We start from the raw sequence: 17,845 nt of genomic DNA, 5'->3' as shown, positions 1-17,845 counted from the left end.
CAGTTATATAAGCAATTATATAATTATTGTGGAAACCTGAGAAGACCCATGAAAACCAAGTACTTTTGTTTTTACAGAAAATATTAACCAAGATTGTAGAATATTGTGTCCCAGAATAAATACACTTGTTCTAGAAATTATGTCCATGAACAAAAATGACATTGGTATGAATCTTGCTATTTTCAAAACTCTTGACGCCATTAATTTTTCCTTATTATTCATTCATCTCATTCAGACTGGAAAGCCTTCACACAACCACTAGAGGTCACCATGTTTATTTTTTTCTTTAATGCTCTCCTAAAGTTTACGACATGAAAATTGTCCCGTGCCATTTTTGAAGTGATCATCCCTATGCCCTACTCCCTTTGAAGAGCAAAGCTCTTGATGTGTAAACTCTAGAGGAGAAAACGCAATTCTATCTCTTAATGTGTCCGTTTAGAACTCAAAACACAACGTCATTTTGTCTTTATTTGGAGAGACGATTTTGTATGCTGTCCTGTTCCCGAAGGGCCCTTCATAGGGCGATTTATCCCGTTTGCAACGCACCCAATGTCAGTATTACTTAGGCTGCCTTCAAACAATGTTAAAAGAGAAAATGGATTAGATTTCTGTAGGCCACGAATAGTAATATTTTATATGAACTTATCTATGTGCCCTTACTTTTTAGCTGGTTTAGTAGACAGTTTGATACCGAGACAACGACTTTCTTTGCTTTCTGCACTTATATACCGTTTGCGACTCACTTTGATCTCGCCGCCACATGGTCAAAGGGTTCATGGAGCGTTTCATATGTTTCCCATGCTTCTATGGTCCTCAGTCCATCTTAATCTTCGAGTACGTTTACATGATGATAAAACTGAACTGTCAAATTTGGGCTAATTATGAAATTAAAAGATTGCCCTTTCCTTGCTTTTATTTAATCACGTTATTTCGAAACGTTTGAAAATAATGTGTAGTGAGTGCCGTCATAAACACATCATTCCTTAACACAGCCCTAATTGGTTCAGTTTAACCAATCAGGTCTGGGATAGGGAGACCTGTCAATCAAATCTACAGTTTAGATGTGAACGACAGGGTAAAGGGCCAGATTTTGTATATTTAAGCGACACGTGTTGTAAAAGACGATTCGAAGACTTTGTAACTAGCACAGTTGAATGATTCAACAAAAATCAAACTGAATATGGGATTATAGCCTACTAGTTCTGTTCATCATCAGCACACCTTTAAACTACAGACTCTCTGGCAGACTCGTTCTTGACAGCTGCTGGACTTGCTAAATTACTTTTAAACGTTTGTTACCGGTGTGTTTGGGGTCGTTGTCTTGTTGAAACACCTGTTTTCAAGGGCATTTCCTCTTCGGCATAAGGCAACATGACCTCTTTAAGTTTTTAATATACTGAAACTGATCCATGATCCATGGAATCTGATAAATAGGCCCAACACCATAAAATGAGAAACATGCCCATATCATGATGCTTGCGCCACAATTCTTCACTTTCTTCACAGTGTACTGTGGCTTGAATTCAGTGTTTGGGGGTCGTCTGACAAACTGTCTGCGACCCCTAGACCCAAAAAGAAAAATCTTGCTTTCATCAGTCAACAAAATATTGCGCCATTTCTTATTAGGCCAGTCAGAGTGTTCTTTGGCAAATTGTAACCTTTTCAGCACATGTTGTTTTTTCAACAATGGGACTTTGCGGGGGCTTCTTGCCGATAGCTTGGCTTCACATAGGCGTCTTGTAATTGTTACAGTTCTCGCAGGTAACATCAGACTTTCTTTGATCACCCTGGAGCTGATCATTGGCTGAGTCTTTGCCTTTTGCGGTAACGTAAGCGACGGGACAATGGGCTTTGGAGCCTGCTTGCTCATGGACTTATCCTCCTATTTGCAGGTCCGTCAGTACGATGGCTTGGCAGTCGAGGACGCTCCGCCATTACCGCGAGAACCTCTCTTCGACCCGTGACTCTTTCTTATGAGCGTCCTTGAGATCCGCCAACATAAGCCAAAGATGTCGGTGGAGGACGATCATAAAGCTCATAGATCTGCCAATAGCTTGTTGATGCCAGTTGATGCCCTCAGATCCTCAATTATCCCTTGTCTGGCCTTGACATTTTTGCATGTCTAAGATAATATGAAGAAATTCTAAATGAGACATAAAGTGTTGTTTGTGTTGTGTGCATGCATCAAACTAATTATTTTGGACTATATGGGCAACCATGCATACGATTAAAGGGGGTAGAATCCAAGCAGTTGGACAAAACAGATCCTGCCCCAAAATTACCCCCTCTGAAATATTATCTTGCCATGTTTAACATGTAGTGTGTGTGGCCTTGAAAATGTTACACGTCTATAAATGCTATATGAGATATATAGTGTTGCTTGTGTGCATATGTAATAATGTGTGAGATTAATCGACACGTCGATTACACTGAATTACACTGGTTTTATGATTTTATGTTATTTTACTGTGAATGTCATTTTAATGTTACATTAAAAAAAAAAATTCAAAATAACACAGGGCACTACATCACCATGTTTGGCCTCCCAGTCTATGCACGAGCCCGGCGCCTCGACTCTGCCAAACTTGCGATCGCCAGGGAGGAGTTCACCACCATGGAGCACCTCGGCATTGTGTGCCGCTCCAACAGCCCGTGGGCCTCCCTCTACACATGGTGACCAAGGCTGATAAAAAGTTCATACTTGTTTCACATTTAAAATACTGACTTTGAAACCACAAGCAGTTGGATCTCAGCGTTTCATACATATATCACTCGCTCGGGTGGGCCTTTTTGAAGGTGAAGCCCGTTGAGGCTGCATTTGGCCAGTTATAGCAGGGGGAATGATATCTAATGGCTGAGCATAACGTGATATACAAAATTCATACTTGTCTCACATTTACAATACTGACTTTGAAAACCACAAGAAGTAGGATCTCAGAGTTTCAGACATATATCACTGCACAAAGCTTGGGCACGTATCATGACAACTAGGAAAGTTACGGTCAGTTAAGGTTCCCCTGTGTTCAATGGGAAAACAAGATGAAGGTAGGCCACAAATCAACCACCTTCCCACAAAATAATTCATAGCACTTAGCACTACACCAGTTGGGGTAGTTCAGGGGGTACAGTATATGACGGCTGATACATTTGTTTTCCCCCTGTGTTCCATACTTTTACATTTACACGGCTGACTTTCAAAACCACAAGAAGGAGACTCATTGAGTTTCAGACTTATATAACAACATGTTTTTTTCAGTTATAGCGGGAGAATGTATTAAGACATCTAGGAATGTTGCTGTCAGATAAGGTTCCCCTGTGTTCAATGGGAAAACAAGATGAAGGTAGGCCACAAATCAAACACCTTCCCACAAAAAAATTCATAGCACTTAGCACTACACCAGTTGGGGTAGTTCAGGGGGTACAGTATATGACGGCTGATACATTTGTTTTCCCCCTGTGTTCCATACTTTTACATTTACACGGCTGACTTTCAAAACCACAAGAAGGAGACTCATTGAGTTTCAGGCTTATATAACAACATGTTTTTTCAGTTATAGAGGGAGAATGTATTAAGACATCTAGGAATGTTGCTGTCAGATAAGGTTCCCCTCTATTCATTGAGAAAATAAGACAGACAGACAGTGCTGTTAAGAATAAATGCTTCATGAGACACAATGTTGCCAGTGTGCATGCATCAAGCTTTTTGTTTTGGACTATACTGTATGTGCATCCACGCATAGGTTTGAAGGGGGGTAGAATCTTGAAAGTTGGCCAAAACAGATCCTGCCCCAAAATTGCCCCCTCGATATTGTTTGTGGCTTTGAATTTATGCATGTCTAAGTAAATATGAATAAATTCTAAATAAGGCATAATTTGTTGCTTGTGTGCATGCATCAATCTAATTATTTTCGACTATATGTACATCCATGCATAAGTTTAAAAGGGGTAGAACCCTGGTAGTTGGGCAATACAGGTCCTGCCCCAAAATGACCCCCTCTGAAATATTATCTTGCCATGTTTAACATGGATCAGATACTGCCCCAAGTTTTTGCATGTCTATTGCATGTCGTGCTTTCTGAGACATACGGTGCTGCTACTGTGCATACATGAAACGTATGGTTTCGGACAATGTCTGCATCTATACATAAGTTTAAAGGCGGATGAATCCTGGCAGTTGGGCAAAACAGATCCTGTCCCAAAATGACCAGAAACAGTGTAGTGAACAGCACTCGTGAGTCGTGGCCTAATGGTTAGAGACTAGTGAACGGACTCGTGACCAGAAAGTTGCCCGTTCGATCCTCTGGGCCGGCAGGTAACGACTGAGGTGCCCTTGAGCAAGGCACCTTACCCCTACTTGCTCCCTGGGCGCTGCAGTGATAGCTGCCCACTGCTCCGGGTGTACGTGTGTTCACTACTCTCTGGATGGGTTAAATGCAGAGGTCACATTTCAGGTATGCTTCACCATAACTGACAAATAGGTCACTTTCTTTTTTTCACTCGACGATGCAATCCAGGGCCACAGTTTTATTGCTTACAAATATTTGAATGCATGCATAATACTTTGCCATCACGTTTGTACTTTATACACTCAGGTCACTGTCAAAGGTCATGTGAAAGTGCTTTGGGAGGTGAAAAATGCATAGGATCACCACAAAAGTCACATTTTGATGTCCTACTTTATGCATACATATGCAAATAAGTTCTGTCCAGAGAAGGAATGGACAGTGTGACCCCTCTGACATCAACACCCAATCCCAGCATTGTAATGGAAAAGCACCAAATGCAATCTCCTCCTTAGTTAAGTGTATTCGTAAAGCACAATAAAACAGTCGTTGACCGTTGACCATTGGTAAGTGATATTTATGTTCCCTGTGATCGTGAGAAGTCCGGCGGCGGCAACGTCTTCCACTGGTCAGGCTGTGCATCACAATACCGCGAGACTAACTTAAAATCCGTACTTTCGAATCACCCTCGCGGGATTTGATGTCATACGTCGATCGGTCTGCGCCGCGCCGCGCCGCTTGAACCCTATACGATACACTCACGTTGATTGACAGATGAACGCCCCGCCCAGACGGCTTGGTGACTCAAGTATGATGTGGCGTCACAGCAACAACAAAGTTGCGAGCCGAAGACGCAGTCCATGGCCAGCAGCAGCAGCAGCAGCAGCGCTTGAAGACGCTTCTCTGAGGAGAAACCTCGCCATGAATGTACTGAAGTCAGCCAGAATGGCTTTTATTCGCAGCCCCGGTCTTAGCAAGCAGTCCCGGAGTTCAGGCAAACACAAAAGTGAGTATTTTGATCAAACATTGTGACTTGTGAAGGACGCTTGACTCGTGTGTTGTCTGTCACTTGCCATTTCTCGTCAATTATGTTAAATGTAAGCAAGTGTGTTTGTCTATGCCGTGTTTTCTTTACAGCCAAATACAAACGTATCTAACGTTACTACAACTACGTATCCATAGTGACGTTAGTTAAAATTGTAGTCGATTGTAAAGAAAACATTATTTTGGATGGAAAATACTATTCACTGCAATGTTTTTTTATTGAACGGTATATAATCTATGTATGGCTTATTTTTAAAAGGGTGTTTATTTTTAAAGAAAATGCCCCAAAAAGCTGTTCATCTTAGAAAATAGGAGCTCGCTACATTTTCGTGTTAAATGCTGTTTGGTCGTGTCTTAAAATCCTACCGGGCTCCCTACCTAGGGAGCAGTTTTAGGCATGATTCCCCCAAAAGGTTGACGGCTTACTATGGTTTAAAAAGCACCGTGCCAACTATCTGCATGTTTCACATTGAATGAGAATTGACTCGCCTAACATTTCTGTGAAACAAGTGCGATGCGAAAGCCCACATTTAACATGTGCCTCTTTATTCCGTCTGGATCAGAAATCGGTTTCCTGCTTGGCATCCGTCCTGGACTAGTCTACAAGTAGGCACTTGTTGCTCGCAGCATCCAGGACATTCTGTCTGAGGCCCGTTTGTTTCGATAAAGGTTCTTCAAAGTTGAAATGGGGCAAAGCCCCGTAAGCCGGTGACGGGGGGCGGTCTGGGTCACCCCGAGAAGAATGTAGTAAAGCAAAGTGCATTGTGGGAGACTTTGACTAGGATTAGGTTCATGGTGTGCATTTTGTTCCCCATCGCTTGACTCCACAAAAACGGCTCTGTTCTGTGGCTGAGAGCTGCTTATCCTCTTGACCCTGAAGTCTCGCAGTTCAAGGTTATGGTCAAGTTCTTAGTTCAGTCAACAGGCTCTGAATTTGTTCAGAAAAAGTTTCCAGGATTAGCAAGCACCTCTCCACGGGTGAGTGATGGAGAATAAGACGCATTTGTTAGTGTTTAACATTCTTTAGTTGATATGCTGACCCACGTTGGCTTGCGAATACAGGCTTTGGACCAACACTTCACATTTCTCCCTTTTTGTGCGGTACCTAAACTAAGATTTGTTTTTATATAGGCTATGCCTTGCTCATTATTACACCCCCCTTTTCTAAAGGAATGCTTTCTTGCACAAAGCATGTTTATGGCTTAATATAGCAATAGCACACAATAATCCAGACCTCTTATAGTATGGTATGGGATTTTGTAATATTGAGGCTCACAGCTCCTGTCGTTATGGAAAATGTCCTTCTTTAAAAATGGTTGTTGTGTAAAGAAGTCATGCAGCATTTGCACAACATAAATACAATAAATGATAGATTTTTCATTTTTTCATTTCTTTCTTGTAATATCTTTGTTTCATGGTGCTTTGTGTTTGAAACCAATTCATCTTGTTACAGTTCACAGTCGCCTTCCATTTTTCTCTCGTCGTTCATCTCTTATTTCTCATCAATGCGAGAAATGCCCTTCCGGCTGCTCCAAAGTTATGTTCCCAAAAAGAGAAAGTGCACAGCTTGCAGACATGGCTGCATTGTAATCAAGAGAGATTCCGGTAGAGTTTTTATGGTGTTTTATAGCGGTGAGATTTATCGCCTGTGCCTCTGGATCTTTGGTGTGTCTGTACCCTGCACATACTAAAGAGGGAAGCAAGTGAGAGAGACATCTGCCAGCAGCTGTTGAGACTTTTCCAGGCAGTCCATTTGGGAAAAGCATTCGATAACTCTCATGTCGCATGACATGAGGCACCGTGTTGTGTGCACTAGTTGGCATCCGTGGTACCTTTTCATTAATGCAAATGTAAATAAACAAACATTCAGAATAATAGGATTTGCAAAACAATGACTGGGCGCATTATGGTAATGAGAAGGGAAAATTGAGGGGAAAATGTAACTAATTGTCACAATCGATCGGGTGTTTTTGTGAGATTGACTCCCATGCTCAATTTATCTAGTAGTTCATAATAAAATACTTCTCCTCCCTATGCATATCTCCTATTGTTTGTATTTGTCTTGATACACAGAAATTATTTCCTGTTTTTGGAAAGCATTATTTATTTTTCCAGAAATTTCACTTGGACAAAATAGACAAGTTGGCATTCACGCTTTATTAAAGGGGTGATTCGCCGTAAATGGTTTTTCTTTGTCTTTGGTCTGTTATAAGTTGCCCATGCATGTATTAAACACGTAAAATAGCAAAAATGTAAGTGTCCGAACAAAACATGTATTTTATCTAGAAGCAAATGCTCACCCAGACCTGCCTGAAACGCCTCCTGTAACCACACTCCGGCAAATCCACGTCAGTTCATAACACAATTTGAATAAGACAGCCCAAAGGTGGAAAATCTCAATGTACCGTCGCGGTCACAGCCATGTCGCGGAGACGATGTGTGTTTCGTTGCGAAATGAAAGCCTCTTTGTTTGCCCATCCAAAGGACCAGGAAACTAAAAACAAACTATTACATTTTATGTACAATACTGTTCCAGAAAAGTACAGTCCGAATATTCAAGTGTGTGCAGCGCATTTCACGGATGATTGCTTCGCGAATCTGGGAGAAATCAAGATTCGCAGCATGTAATTATAGTTTCATTGTAAGACTTTGTTACGGACTAACGTACGCTGAGTGGGATCTACAAATGCAGACAAGCACGCAACGTGGAAAAAAGACAACATAAATCCTAATAATATGTAATTCTGTTCCAACTAGAGGCAACAGATGTCGTGTTTATAATGGGGTTTATTGTCTTTGGCGTAACACTGGTTGATCAAGAAGGGCCGAAGCACTTGTGGTATTTATTATGTTGCCATTCCCTGCTGTAATGCAAGCTTGTTTCTATCTCACACAAACTCTGTATGATGTATATGGTTGTTTGTTTATAAGAGGCGTTACATTTCCGTTCAGTATTAGATCAATCAATATGCACTAGTGAACTGGCCAATCATAGCACACCTCGCTTTTCCGAGCGATGAGCTTTGTAAAATATCACTGTGTTTCAGAGAGGCGGAGCAAAGAGGAGATACAAACATGCCCGGTATGTGGAAAATACAGCGTTTTTAAACCTTAAATCGTGTATACACATTGTATTACATCTAAAGCAAACAATAATATTTGTTTTAGCCACGTCAAATGACCTCTTTAACCTGAGGTTGAAATAGCATGACTGTGAACTCCTAGAGATCATCGCAGTATTGTTTAAAATGAAGGCTTATCTCAGTTTGCAGTATAATCATATCTGGCCTTTCTAAATGCCGAGCTTGGGTCACCCCACCCTTAAATGGTTCTCAAGGGACGTTGTTAAGACAAAGTGGCGTCCCCCCCTGTGATTAAGAGCCTGTGGGTGTGTCTGTAATCAGAATGGTTTGAGAAATGATGGGATATGTATTATTATGCCCGTCTTCCATTCTGTATGTCTGAGAATCGCTCCTGGCCTTGTGTGAGGTTGTTAGGGCATCGTCATTCATTTCAGCATGATATGTTTTATTTCTGGAGCTGTGGGAGGGGGATTTTAAAGAAAGGTTGTGTCCTTAAATCACTGTGGGTAGTTACAACTTGTTTATTAGACTTTGATCAACATATACTATAGAAACAATCTGTTTTGGTCTGTCATTTTCTGTAATAAAGTCATATTAAATTATGGGTTTCTGACCCAGCACTGATGCAGCTTTGCTTTTGTCTATATGAAATGCTTCATTACAGAAGCACTACTCTTGCTGTCATGTTCCTTTAAAGGAACAGTTCACCCAAAAAAGTAACATGAGCGTGCATTTTACTCACCCAAGTAATCCCTGGTGTATATCTTCTTTTGGAGAATCACTAGCAGAGTTATATGGAATAGGCCTAATATCCTGGGTCTTCCCAGCTTGGTAAACCCATTTAATGAAGCTCCAAAAAGCACATTTATCCATCATAAAAGTAACACGCACGACTCCAGGCATACCTGCCAAGGGTTAGTACATGCTTTATGACACAAAATTATATATCCGTGAGACATGTACTAACCCTGGACATGGGGTACTGGGTCTCTTTTCACTTGCATTACAAAGCCAGGAAATGTGTTTACCAGATGACCGGAAGACATGAGGGTAAATTAGGGCAAAAATGTCATTCTAGGGTGAACTCTTTCTTTAAGACTCTAAATCCGAATGTTGAGAGTCACTTGAGTGTTTACATGTTTAAAATGTAACAAAGGCAGTCAGGTGACAATCATGTGGCATTTTTTGGGAAGTTTGATCCATATTTAAAGCAATTGTTGTGTACTTGCGTGTGAATTTCATGGCATTCACGCCTGGTCATGCATCTTTATTGACTTTCTACCGGACGCTGCCTTCACTTAGCAGTTAGTGTTTGAGTTTTGTGTGGTTGCTCCATTTATGTCTTTCATATGCGAGTTCTTCAAGTGGAAATGTGGTTAATGGATAGTTGAAATATTTTGGAAATGTTTTTAGTCTGATGGATGTGGGTCTCTAGAGAAAAGGTTGAATTCAGCAAATATTTACTCGAGCAGTGTGTTTTTCTTTTAATATTTCATAAGCGCTCCAGAGCTGCTTAGCGAAAGTCTCCTGTGTGTCCTTTAAACCATAGTTGTTTACTGAGTGTCTGTCTTGGCTTGGTTTAATCTGCATGTCCAAATGTGTTTGATCGGTTCAGCTTTCTCACAAACGTTTCACTCTGTTCTCTTTGTCTTTTTTTTCTGCAGAGCTTCCTGAGAACTGGACCGATACCAGGGAGACTCTTCTGGAGGGAATGACCTTTAACCTCCGGCATCTGGGAATGACTCTGGTGGACCAGCCCAAAGGCGAGGAGCTCTCAGCAGCTGCTGTCAAGAGGATCGTTGCTACGGTGTGTGTGTGTCAATCAATCAGCATATTCTTGGATTTCATAGGCACTGTACTACAAACACGGATAGATATTTGAAATGTCCAGAGTCCTTAAAAATATGTGTTGAGATGAATGCATATGGGAACCCGAATATAAGAGAGATTTACTTGGTTTTGGTGTTCATTCTAGAATTCCCACTCCCCACTCTAAATGCCTAGCAACTGCATAATAACATGCTAAAACACTCTCTAAACATACTAGTACTGTATAGAAACATGTTAAATCCCCTGAGAATGTCCTAGCAACTCTATAGGAGCATGCTAAACATCCTCAGAAGTTCGAATGTACTAACAACCCCATAGAAACACTGTAAACCCAGTCATAAATTAGAACATCCTAGCAACTCAATAGCAACATGCCAAACCTACTCTGAGCATCCTGATCCTAGCAGCATGCTACAGTCCACTTAGAACAGCGATCCCATAGAGACATGCTAAACCCACTCAACACATCCTAACAACTGCATAGCAACTAGGGCTGGGCGATCTTCCCAAAAAAGCATATCACGATGTTCATAACAAAGAATCTCGATCCACGATCTGAATAAACACAAGTCTAGTTTTATGAAACCTTGCTTTGCGTTGTGCCACAACCCCCTTAGCTGTTATCAAATGCACTGTAACCCACTGCTTCGTGGGGCTTATTGCTTTTATAAAACAGGTATTACATATGAGAAGCAAGGTTTCATAAAACTAGACTGTTTAGCAACAAAGGACATTATATATGTTTGTCCACATAAAAATACTGTAGTAGCATATACTATAGTATTTACAAGGCCTATAGTAAACTACACTACAATTCCTAGATAATATAGTTTGAATCTTACTATAGTACATATGAAAGTGTACATCTATTACAACAGTTGATCAATTTATGACAAGAATACCATAATTTGCTATATAAAATACTATAGAACAGTATTTTTTCATTAGAGCGTTTAGGTAGCCTGTGTTTTATTTTGACGCGTCCTTGTGAAGACGCTCCCACAATTTAGTGTAAGTAGTCAAACCTTGAAAACAGTTAAATGCACCTGAAATAAACTCTCAGGGCAACTCTGGACGTGATGCACATGTGTTTATGTCCTCATACAGTGAGACACAAACAAATCCATGAGCGTTAAACTGTGCAACACATTCACTCAGATAACAGATTTTAATAGCAGGATTCCGCATCACAGGGCTCTAGATATAGGCTATATGAACTCAAGTTTCAATCGCACAATAGACTGTATCTAAACACTTTCTCTGAGAATGTAAAAAACGAATCTTCTCGTCCGTTGTGTTTATTGGCAGGCCAAAGCTGGAGGGAAGAAACTGCCTAAAGTGGCCCTGAAAGTGTCTCCTCAGGGAATCATCTTGTGTGACAGTGTGTCTAATCAGATCATCGAGAACATTTCCATATACAGGTAACTCCACAGACAGAACCTCAGCACATTGACTTCTCTTCTTTTCTACTTCCTATTAAATATTCACTCGCTGTACCACACAGTCTCATTATATTTTCAAAGGAAAAGCTTCTGAACAGCAGACACTTCCACAGCAGCAATAATTTATCCCACCCGCCAGTGTTTCACTAGGTTTACCTTCATGTTTCTCACACCAAACTGTGAAATCCAGCGTACGGCAGAAGACCAGCAGTAACCCGTCATAAATCTCATGTTCACAGTAAGATGTCCTTTAGTCGGCCGTCCTGTCCACACACTTCTTTCCAAAATCTTTATTTGTTTAAATAAAACTGTAGCCGTCTGTTCTGTATCATTATAACAGGAAACAGGACCGCGATGTTCCACCGCAGATAGTTTCTTTCTGTTCCTTATCTTCTCTGCAGAGCATCAATATCATATCTTTCTTTACTCAAAACAAAACTAATGGTCTGTTTTGTGACCCTTTACCTCAGGATATCATACTGTACGGCTGACAAGACGCACAACAAAGTGTTTGCTTTCATCGTACAAAACCAACAGAATGAGACGCTGGAGTGTCAAGCGTTCCTCTGTGCCAAGAGGAAAGTGGTGAGTGTGGTGATTTTCTTTATAAATGTTTTATCACCAAATGGAGTCAGGGCAAGCAAAGCGCGAAGAAGAGAAAATGCATTGTTTTTCTGAAAAACAGCTCTTCGCATTATACTGTTTATGCTTCTCCTGTGGTTCAGAACTTCAAAATTCTTGTCTTGTTTTTTTGTTGTCATAGGCTCAGGCAGTGACGCTCACAGTCGCTCAGGCCTTCAGAGCGGCCTTTGAATTCTGGGAAGTTGCAAAAGAAGGTATAGAGAGTCTCAACAAAGACCCTTAAACAAAACAGTGTCAAGGTTATATATAACCATCTAAAACATGGCCGCAAAAACTAAATAATTTCTCATTTTATATTTCTAAAAAGTATGCTCTTCTAATTAAGACGACATTCGTACTCTTGTGATCCTTTTTTGGGTGTCTTTGCTTGTTATAGAAAAGATGATGTGTTGAACGGAAGCTGTTTAATGCATCTTTTTCCAAACATTTCCTGTATATCTTGTACTTGGCATACAACGTTTCTACAGTTGTGTGATGTGACTGCAAAGTAAAACTAAAAATACTAAAATGATCAGCATTTTTTTTTATTATGTGATATAAATGTATTGTTGATTGTACAGAGAGGAAACAGGGTTTAAAATGGGATTCAACAGGAGAGATGTCCGACAGCTCTCACTCGGAGAGATCAACCGGTCTGAATGAAACACATTCAGGTACAAAACACAGTTATACACATGATTAAACTCTCTGTGTTTCTACCTTATAAATCAGCGTGAAGCACCTAGTTATATAATTTAGACTCGGGACATTTCACCCAAAGCTTTTTTAATCTTGGCAGTACCCATTCACCTTCATTGTACCACGTAAAGAGTGAATAGTAACAAAATTCTCATTCCTTCATTGTTTTTTCGTTTAGCTGTAGCCACAGGGAACCTGTTGGAATTTGATGATAACACAAGTGCTGTTGGCGAAAATGTTGACAACCACATCGAATCCAACAATAACGAGCACAACACACGATGGGTAAGGTCTTCTCAAGGGCGTTTCTGTGACTTGCATATGAATTGCAGAGAAACTACTGGCATTTGCAATGTATTTGAAAACAATGTTGAGCGACTACCTTTCCGTTTCTTTTTTACCAGGAGATGGATGATGCTCTGGAGGAGGCTTTTTCAAGGTATGAGGCTCCCAAAGCCATTCTCATTTCATTTCCCAAGCTTTTGTCTCATCTGAATCTCCTTAAAGTCTTTTTCGGCAACGGCGGTAAGATCTAATGTTTGAGATGTAAATTCATGCTGATGATAAAATCACACACATTAAACTGATCTTAAATGGAGCTTTAAAAAAAGATGGTCAGGATTATTTGATTTCTTTCAGTTTGCACAGCTTAACTTCTAGGCCCGTTTGATAAAGCAAAAGCAATTCGGCAAAGACATTTGTAAAGGTCTCATGGGACAGATTATAATCAAGGTAAAGCTTTCATAAACAGTGGTTTGGCAGTAGCACCCTGGAAAAGCAAAGTTGGTCTTATTTCTGATGGTGTACTAAAGACAAACCTGACTTGAATATTCAAGTACGAACGCTTTCAGTTTCATTTAAGCAAATTCACAAGGGAGCTCAACATGGAATGCTTGGAAATGTTTTCAGCAAACTTCCAGTTTTCTGCTGCGACTGAGACTCATGATGGAAGGAATGAGAAATGGAGACTGTCAGCCTGTTTATATGTGTGCACAAAAGGCCACAGTGGAAATACATGTTTATATTTTGCAGGCTAAATTACTTTGTTGTCTTTGTCAGGCTTTTTGTCAGTTCAGGCTTTACAGAGGCGGTATCTTTCTTTTCAAACTTTACATATATATGTCCCCATATGAACAGTGTTATTGCATGAAGAATATCATTCTGGTTAAATGCACCCCAAAATGACAGTTTTATTTTCGTGTACATGATTTTTCTTTATGTGAGCACAAAAGGAGACCTGGAGAACACAGAAGATCTGAGAGTTGCAGATATACTGTATGTAGATATTCACACGTCTTGGAATATTTGAATAACAGAAATTGTATATTTAGGTGAACTATTCCTTAACCTACTCAGATCTTCTGAATTCTCGACTTATCATTATAGTTTTGTCCATAAAATCCTCTCCTCAAGATAAACATCCTGAAGTCCAAAAGCTGTTGATTTTTATACCTGCTTTTTGTTCCTATAGCTGCAGTTTGGATAGTTATGAATACTCTCCAGGTAAACCTTTGCAGGTCCTGCACCAATCCAACCCAAACTGTTATCGTGTTTACCATAGTGTCTATCAAGTCTACATGTGTATATAACCTCCTTCCCATCCGCTGTTGTCTAGCACAGTGATGAAACTTTGAACAGTTGTAGTTTTTCAATCATAGTTTTGTGAGTCCGTCATCCTTGCACGTTTTGTCAATTTTAGTTTCGTTTCAATTTAGTTTTTCATCCCACTGTTTTCAGCACTTGTTAGGTATTCATGATCATTTTAATAGAATAAAATAGATTTCGCATGACTTCTAATCTTATAAAAATACAGCTAATAACCATAAACATGGCTTTTTATGAATTACGAAAGTGACTCTTCCTCCTTTGGGAAATCAGCGCTTTTACTTCTCTTGGTGAACATACATTTTCCCATGGTTAGGTTGACATTTGCATGGAGCTGCCCCATATCTTAATCAATGTTAAAAGTGTTTGTACTTCGTTGCGTTTCAGTTTTTCAGTTTACGTCCTTCTGTCTTCCTCCCGTGTAGACTCGCTGAGTCTCGTACTAACCCCCAGGTCCTGGACATTGGGGTGACCTCAAAAGATTGGGACTCTGATGCCGGTTATGACAAGACCAATGGAAACACACAGAATCCTGATGAGCTCTTCAGCCATTGAGCAAAGATGGGTTTGTGGGGAGGAAGTAAGAGACAAACCTCACACAGAAGTCTGCTGTGGAACAAAGCGCATTGAGTGGAGAGGACTACAAACTGGTCACCAATCTTTTGGTCCAACATCTATCACACCAAAGCAATAGTAGATAAAAAAAGCTTTAACTAGACAGTACAGCTGATGTCTTTATGAGGTACTTTTTGAGTATTTACATCTGTATTTTTTAAATCAGAATTATATGATTGATATCAACCCCTACGAAAGTCATGTCATATTTCTATATGTAAGTTGAATAAAAGTGTCAAAATGTGAGCATGTATCATCTCATTTTGCCATTTTTGTATATGTACTATTACTTAAATGTATATATGTGTACCAGGAGAGGGCAGCATTTCCTCATTCATTATTTTGTTTAGCTCTTCTTCATGTAAAATTGTGTGTGTGTGTGCATTTTGAGAATGCGTTTGCCTTTTGCTCTGTATATTATAGCAAAAATGCTTAACACAGGGGTGCAAAGGTGACCTGATACGCTCACGTCTGTAGTTTTGCTATATCACACATGTATTGCGTTAGACATACGTGGGTATCCGTAATCACAGGTAACACATTGGGGAAAAAAGGGAGATATGCTTCCTTGTGTCTTTTGGGAACCAAAGGTATGACACATTGCTGTTACATCTGAGGTGCCGACATCACTTCACTCTCATGTCAATTAAAACAGTGGTTCTCAAACTGGGGGTTCCCAAGATGGATCCATGGGGGGCCACAGCTTTTGTTATTTGAAATGTATATACATTGTATTCAATCAAACATACAAAAATAAGACCATCAACCAAAAGTTGGTGTAAACAAGTATTTTGTTCCAGCATTGTATAACATAATCTTTTATGGTTAATTAAAATTTTACATTTAGGATGAGTTTTTATTTGGTGGACTGCAAAGCGATGCACTGTACATAGTGGGGATCTAACACCATGTCTACACCGGACTACAATCGAACGCACTAGAACTCATTATCATTTTAAATATTTGTCTACACTTGATGTGGTGCGACACGACAATCCCATTAAAACCAGCCGTGTGACGTGTCGTGCCGTGTCCAGTGTGAACACTGTATTTCAACACATACGTTTGAGAACCACAGATTTAAAACAAGTGTCTATGACTCTTTCTTCTGTGGAAAACAAAAGAAGATATTTAAAGTAAAGTCCCAGTGGTCTTGATACAACACCTGGAAGTCAATGAAGGCCAGTGTTGTTTGGTTATCAACATTCTTCAAAATATACTTTGTGTTCTGCAGGAAAAAAATATTAATGGTTGAATTTTTGGTTGTAATTTTCCTTTAACTGAAGGAATCCTTTAATGAATTGACCTCTTCATGTAAAACATATTGTTAAAAAATTCAAAATCAATTTGTTTCGAAAGAGGGACATAATGTTTGTTTTATCAGACCAAAATGAGTCTTAAGAATCTTAAATAATACAGGTGATCTAGGCTTGTTAAAGTAGCCCCCAAATCCACTTACACTGTGTGTAAAGGTTAAGCGATACTTTTGAATTATAGTGAAAAAAAGTCCTGTAAAAAAATGGTAGAAAAATTCTGTAAAATAACATGTTTTTATTTTACAAAAAAAGTTTTAAAAGTTTAAAATGAAGTGTTTTTTTTGTAAATTTGTCGTCTTTCTATAATTGGAAAGCAAATACAACATGAAAAAACATAAAAAAATCTTAAATAACAGTTTTTTACAGTGAACGTACAGTATGAATAGATTGTTAAAAAGGCCATTTAATCTCTTGCTTTAAATCCAGTGATCTCAAAAGGTTTGTGTTGGGGTGAAGTGTAGCACTGTAACTGGCATTACTGTAAATAGCAGGAGAATCATCATATCTAATATAGCATGAGTGTGCATACATGTGTAAAGTCAGGTGTGTGTGGGGGATGTAGGGTGTGATGCAAAGTCCTCCAGGGATCCCTTGACGCACACATACGAATTCACTTTCGCAGACTCTACCAAAAGCACGTGTTTGAAAATGTGTGAGAGGCATAGTGTTTCACAAAAGCTGGGTTACTTCTTGCTCCTCTCTCCACACACACACACACAGTTTTCTTCTTGCCTGAGGACGTTCCCTCTCGAATTTGATTTGCATTCATTATTTGCACTTCTATAATGCTGCTTCAAATTGTGTGAAATGCTCATTTCAAGTGAAAATGCACATCTCTCTCTTTGGCTTTGATCTATATGTGAGCGCGGTGGGTGTTTTTTATTAAGGTCTCTTGTCCAGAACATATGAAGCGTACAGTTTGCATGCAGCTAGCCAGCAAATACAGATGAAACCTGATGGGTTGAAATCTGTGATGCACGAGTATCTGTATTCACATGGTCATTGTCAGTGACAGGTTGATGGGATTTCGCTTACACTCAACGCACCGTAGGGAGAGAGATTGATGGGTTTGATCCCAAGAGAGATGGTTGAGAAGCACAAGCCGTTGCGTTGTATTTTATGTTTTCATCTTAGGAACTCTGTTCTAACATTAATTTACTGGTTGGACTCAAGCATTGTTGTTTGTGATATATTTTGTTTCTCCAGGTAGTCACATGTTATACAATCTTTGATATTTGTGAGATCTTTTGAAAGATTGCAGCTTTGAATCTTCTAGGTGCTTTAAAGTACATGTGCTTGGATGTTTT

The 17,845-nt window shown here is 39.7% G+C and overlaps 1 protein-coding gene across 3 annotated transcripts; it reads left to right on the top strand.

Moving 5' to 3' along the window:
* The first annotated feature begins 5,076 nt into the window (after nucleotides 1–5,076).
* ldlrap1a (low density lipoprotein receptor adaptor protein 1a) lies at nucleotides 5,077–16,273 on the top strand. 3 transcript variants are annotated; one of them, XM_079484855.1, is made up of 10 exons: nucleotides 5,107–5,289; nucleotides 10,075–10,217; nucleotides 11,549–11,661; nucleotides 12,153–12,267; nucleotides 12,446–12,518; nucleotides 12,885–12,977; nucleotides 13,181–13,287; nucleotides 13,407–13,441; nucleotides 14,474–14,505; nucleotides 15,033–16,069. In XM_079484855.1, the coding sequence occupies exons 1-10, from the start codon at nucleotides 5,205–5,207 to the stop codon at nucleotides 15,077–15,079; spliced, it is 843 nt and encodes a 280-aa protein (XP_079340981.1). In that variant the 5' UTR covers nucleotides 5,107–5,204; the 3' UTR covers nucleotides 15,080–16,069. The 3 variants fall into 3 exon arrangements, with proteins under 3 accessions (XP_079340979.1, XP_079340980.1, XP_079340981.1); XM_079484853.1 differs by lacking the exon at nucleotides 14,474–14,505 and having other exon boundaries at nucleotides 5,077–5,289; nucleotides 15,033–16,273; XM_079484854.1 differs by lacking the exon at nucleotides 15,033–16,069 and having other exon boundaries at nucleotides 5,083–5,289; nucleotides 14,474–14,732.
* Nucleotides 16,274–17,845: the final 1,572 nt, after the last annotated feature.

The sequence above is a fragment of the Barbatula barbatula genome (genome assembly GCF_947034865.1).
Source record: "Barbatula barbatula genome assembly, chromosome: 21".
Lineage (NCBI taxonomy): Eukaryota > Metazoa > Chordata > Actinopteri > Cypriniformes > Nemacheilidae > Barbatula > Barbatula barbatula.
Note: the sequence above shows the minus strand (reverse complement) of the source record. Positions and strands in the feature narration are given on the sequence as shown.

Bases quoted from the DNA above. Each gene is read 5' to 3' on its own strand.
- ldlrap1a (XM_079484853.1), top strand. From the start codon at position 5,094: ATGATGTGGCGTCACAGCAACAACAAAGTTGCGAGCCGAAGACGCAGT. The intron at 5,290-10,074 runs GTGAGTATTTTG...TTTTTTCTGCAG, and splicing joins GAGTTCAGGCAAACACAAAA to AGCTTCCTGAGAACTGGACC. The intron at 13,288-13,406 runs GTAAGGTCTTCT...CTTTTTTACCAG, and splicing joins ACGAGCACAACACACGATGG to GAGATGGATGATGCTCTGGA.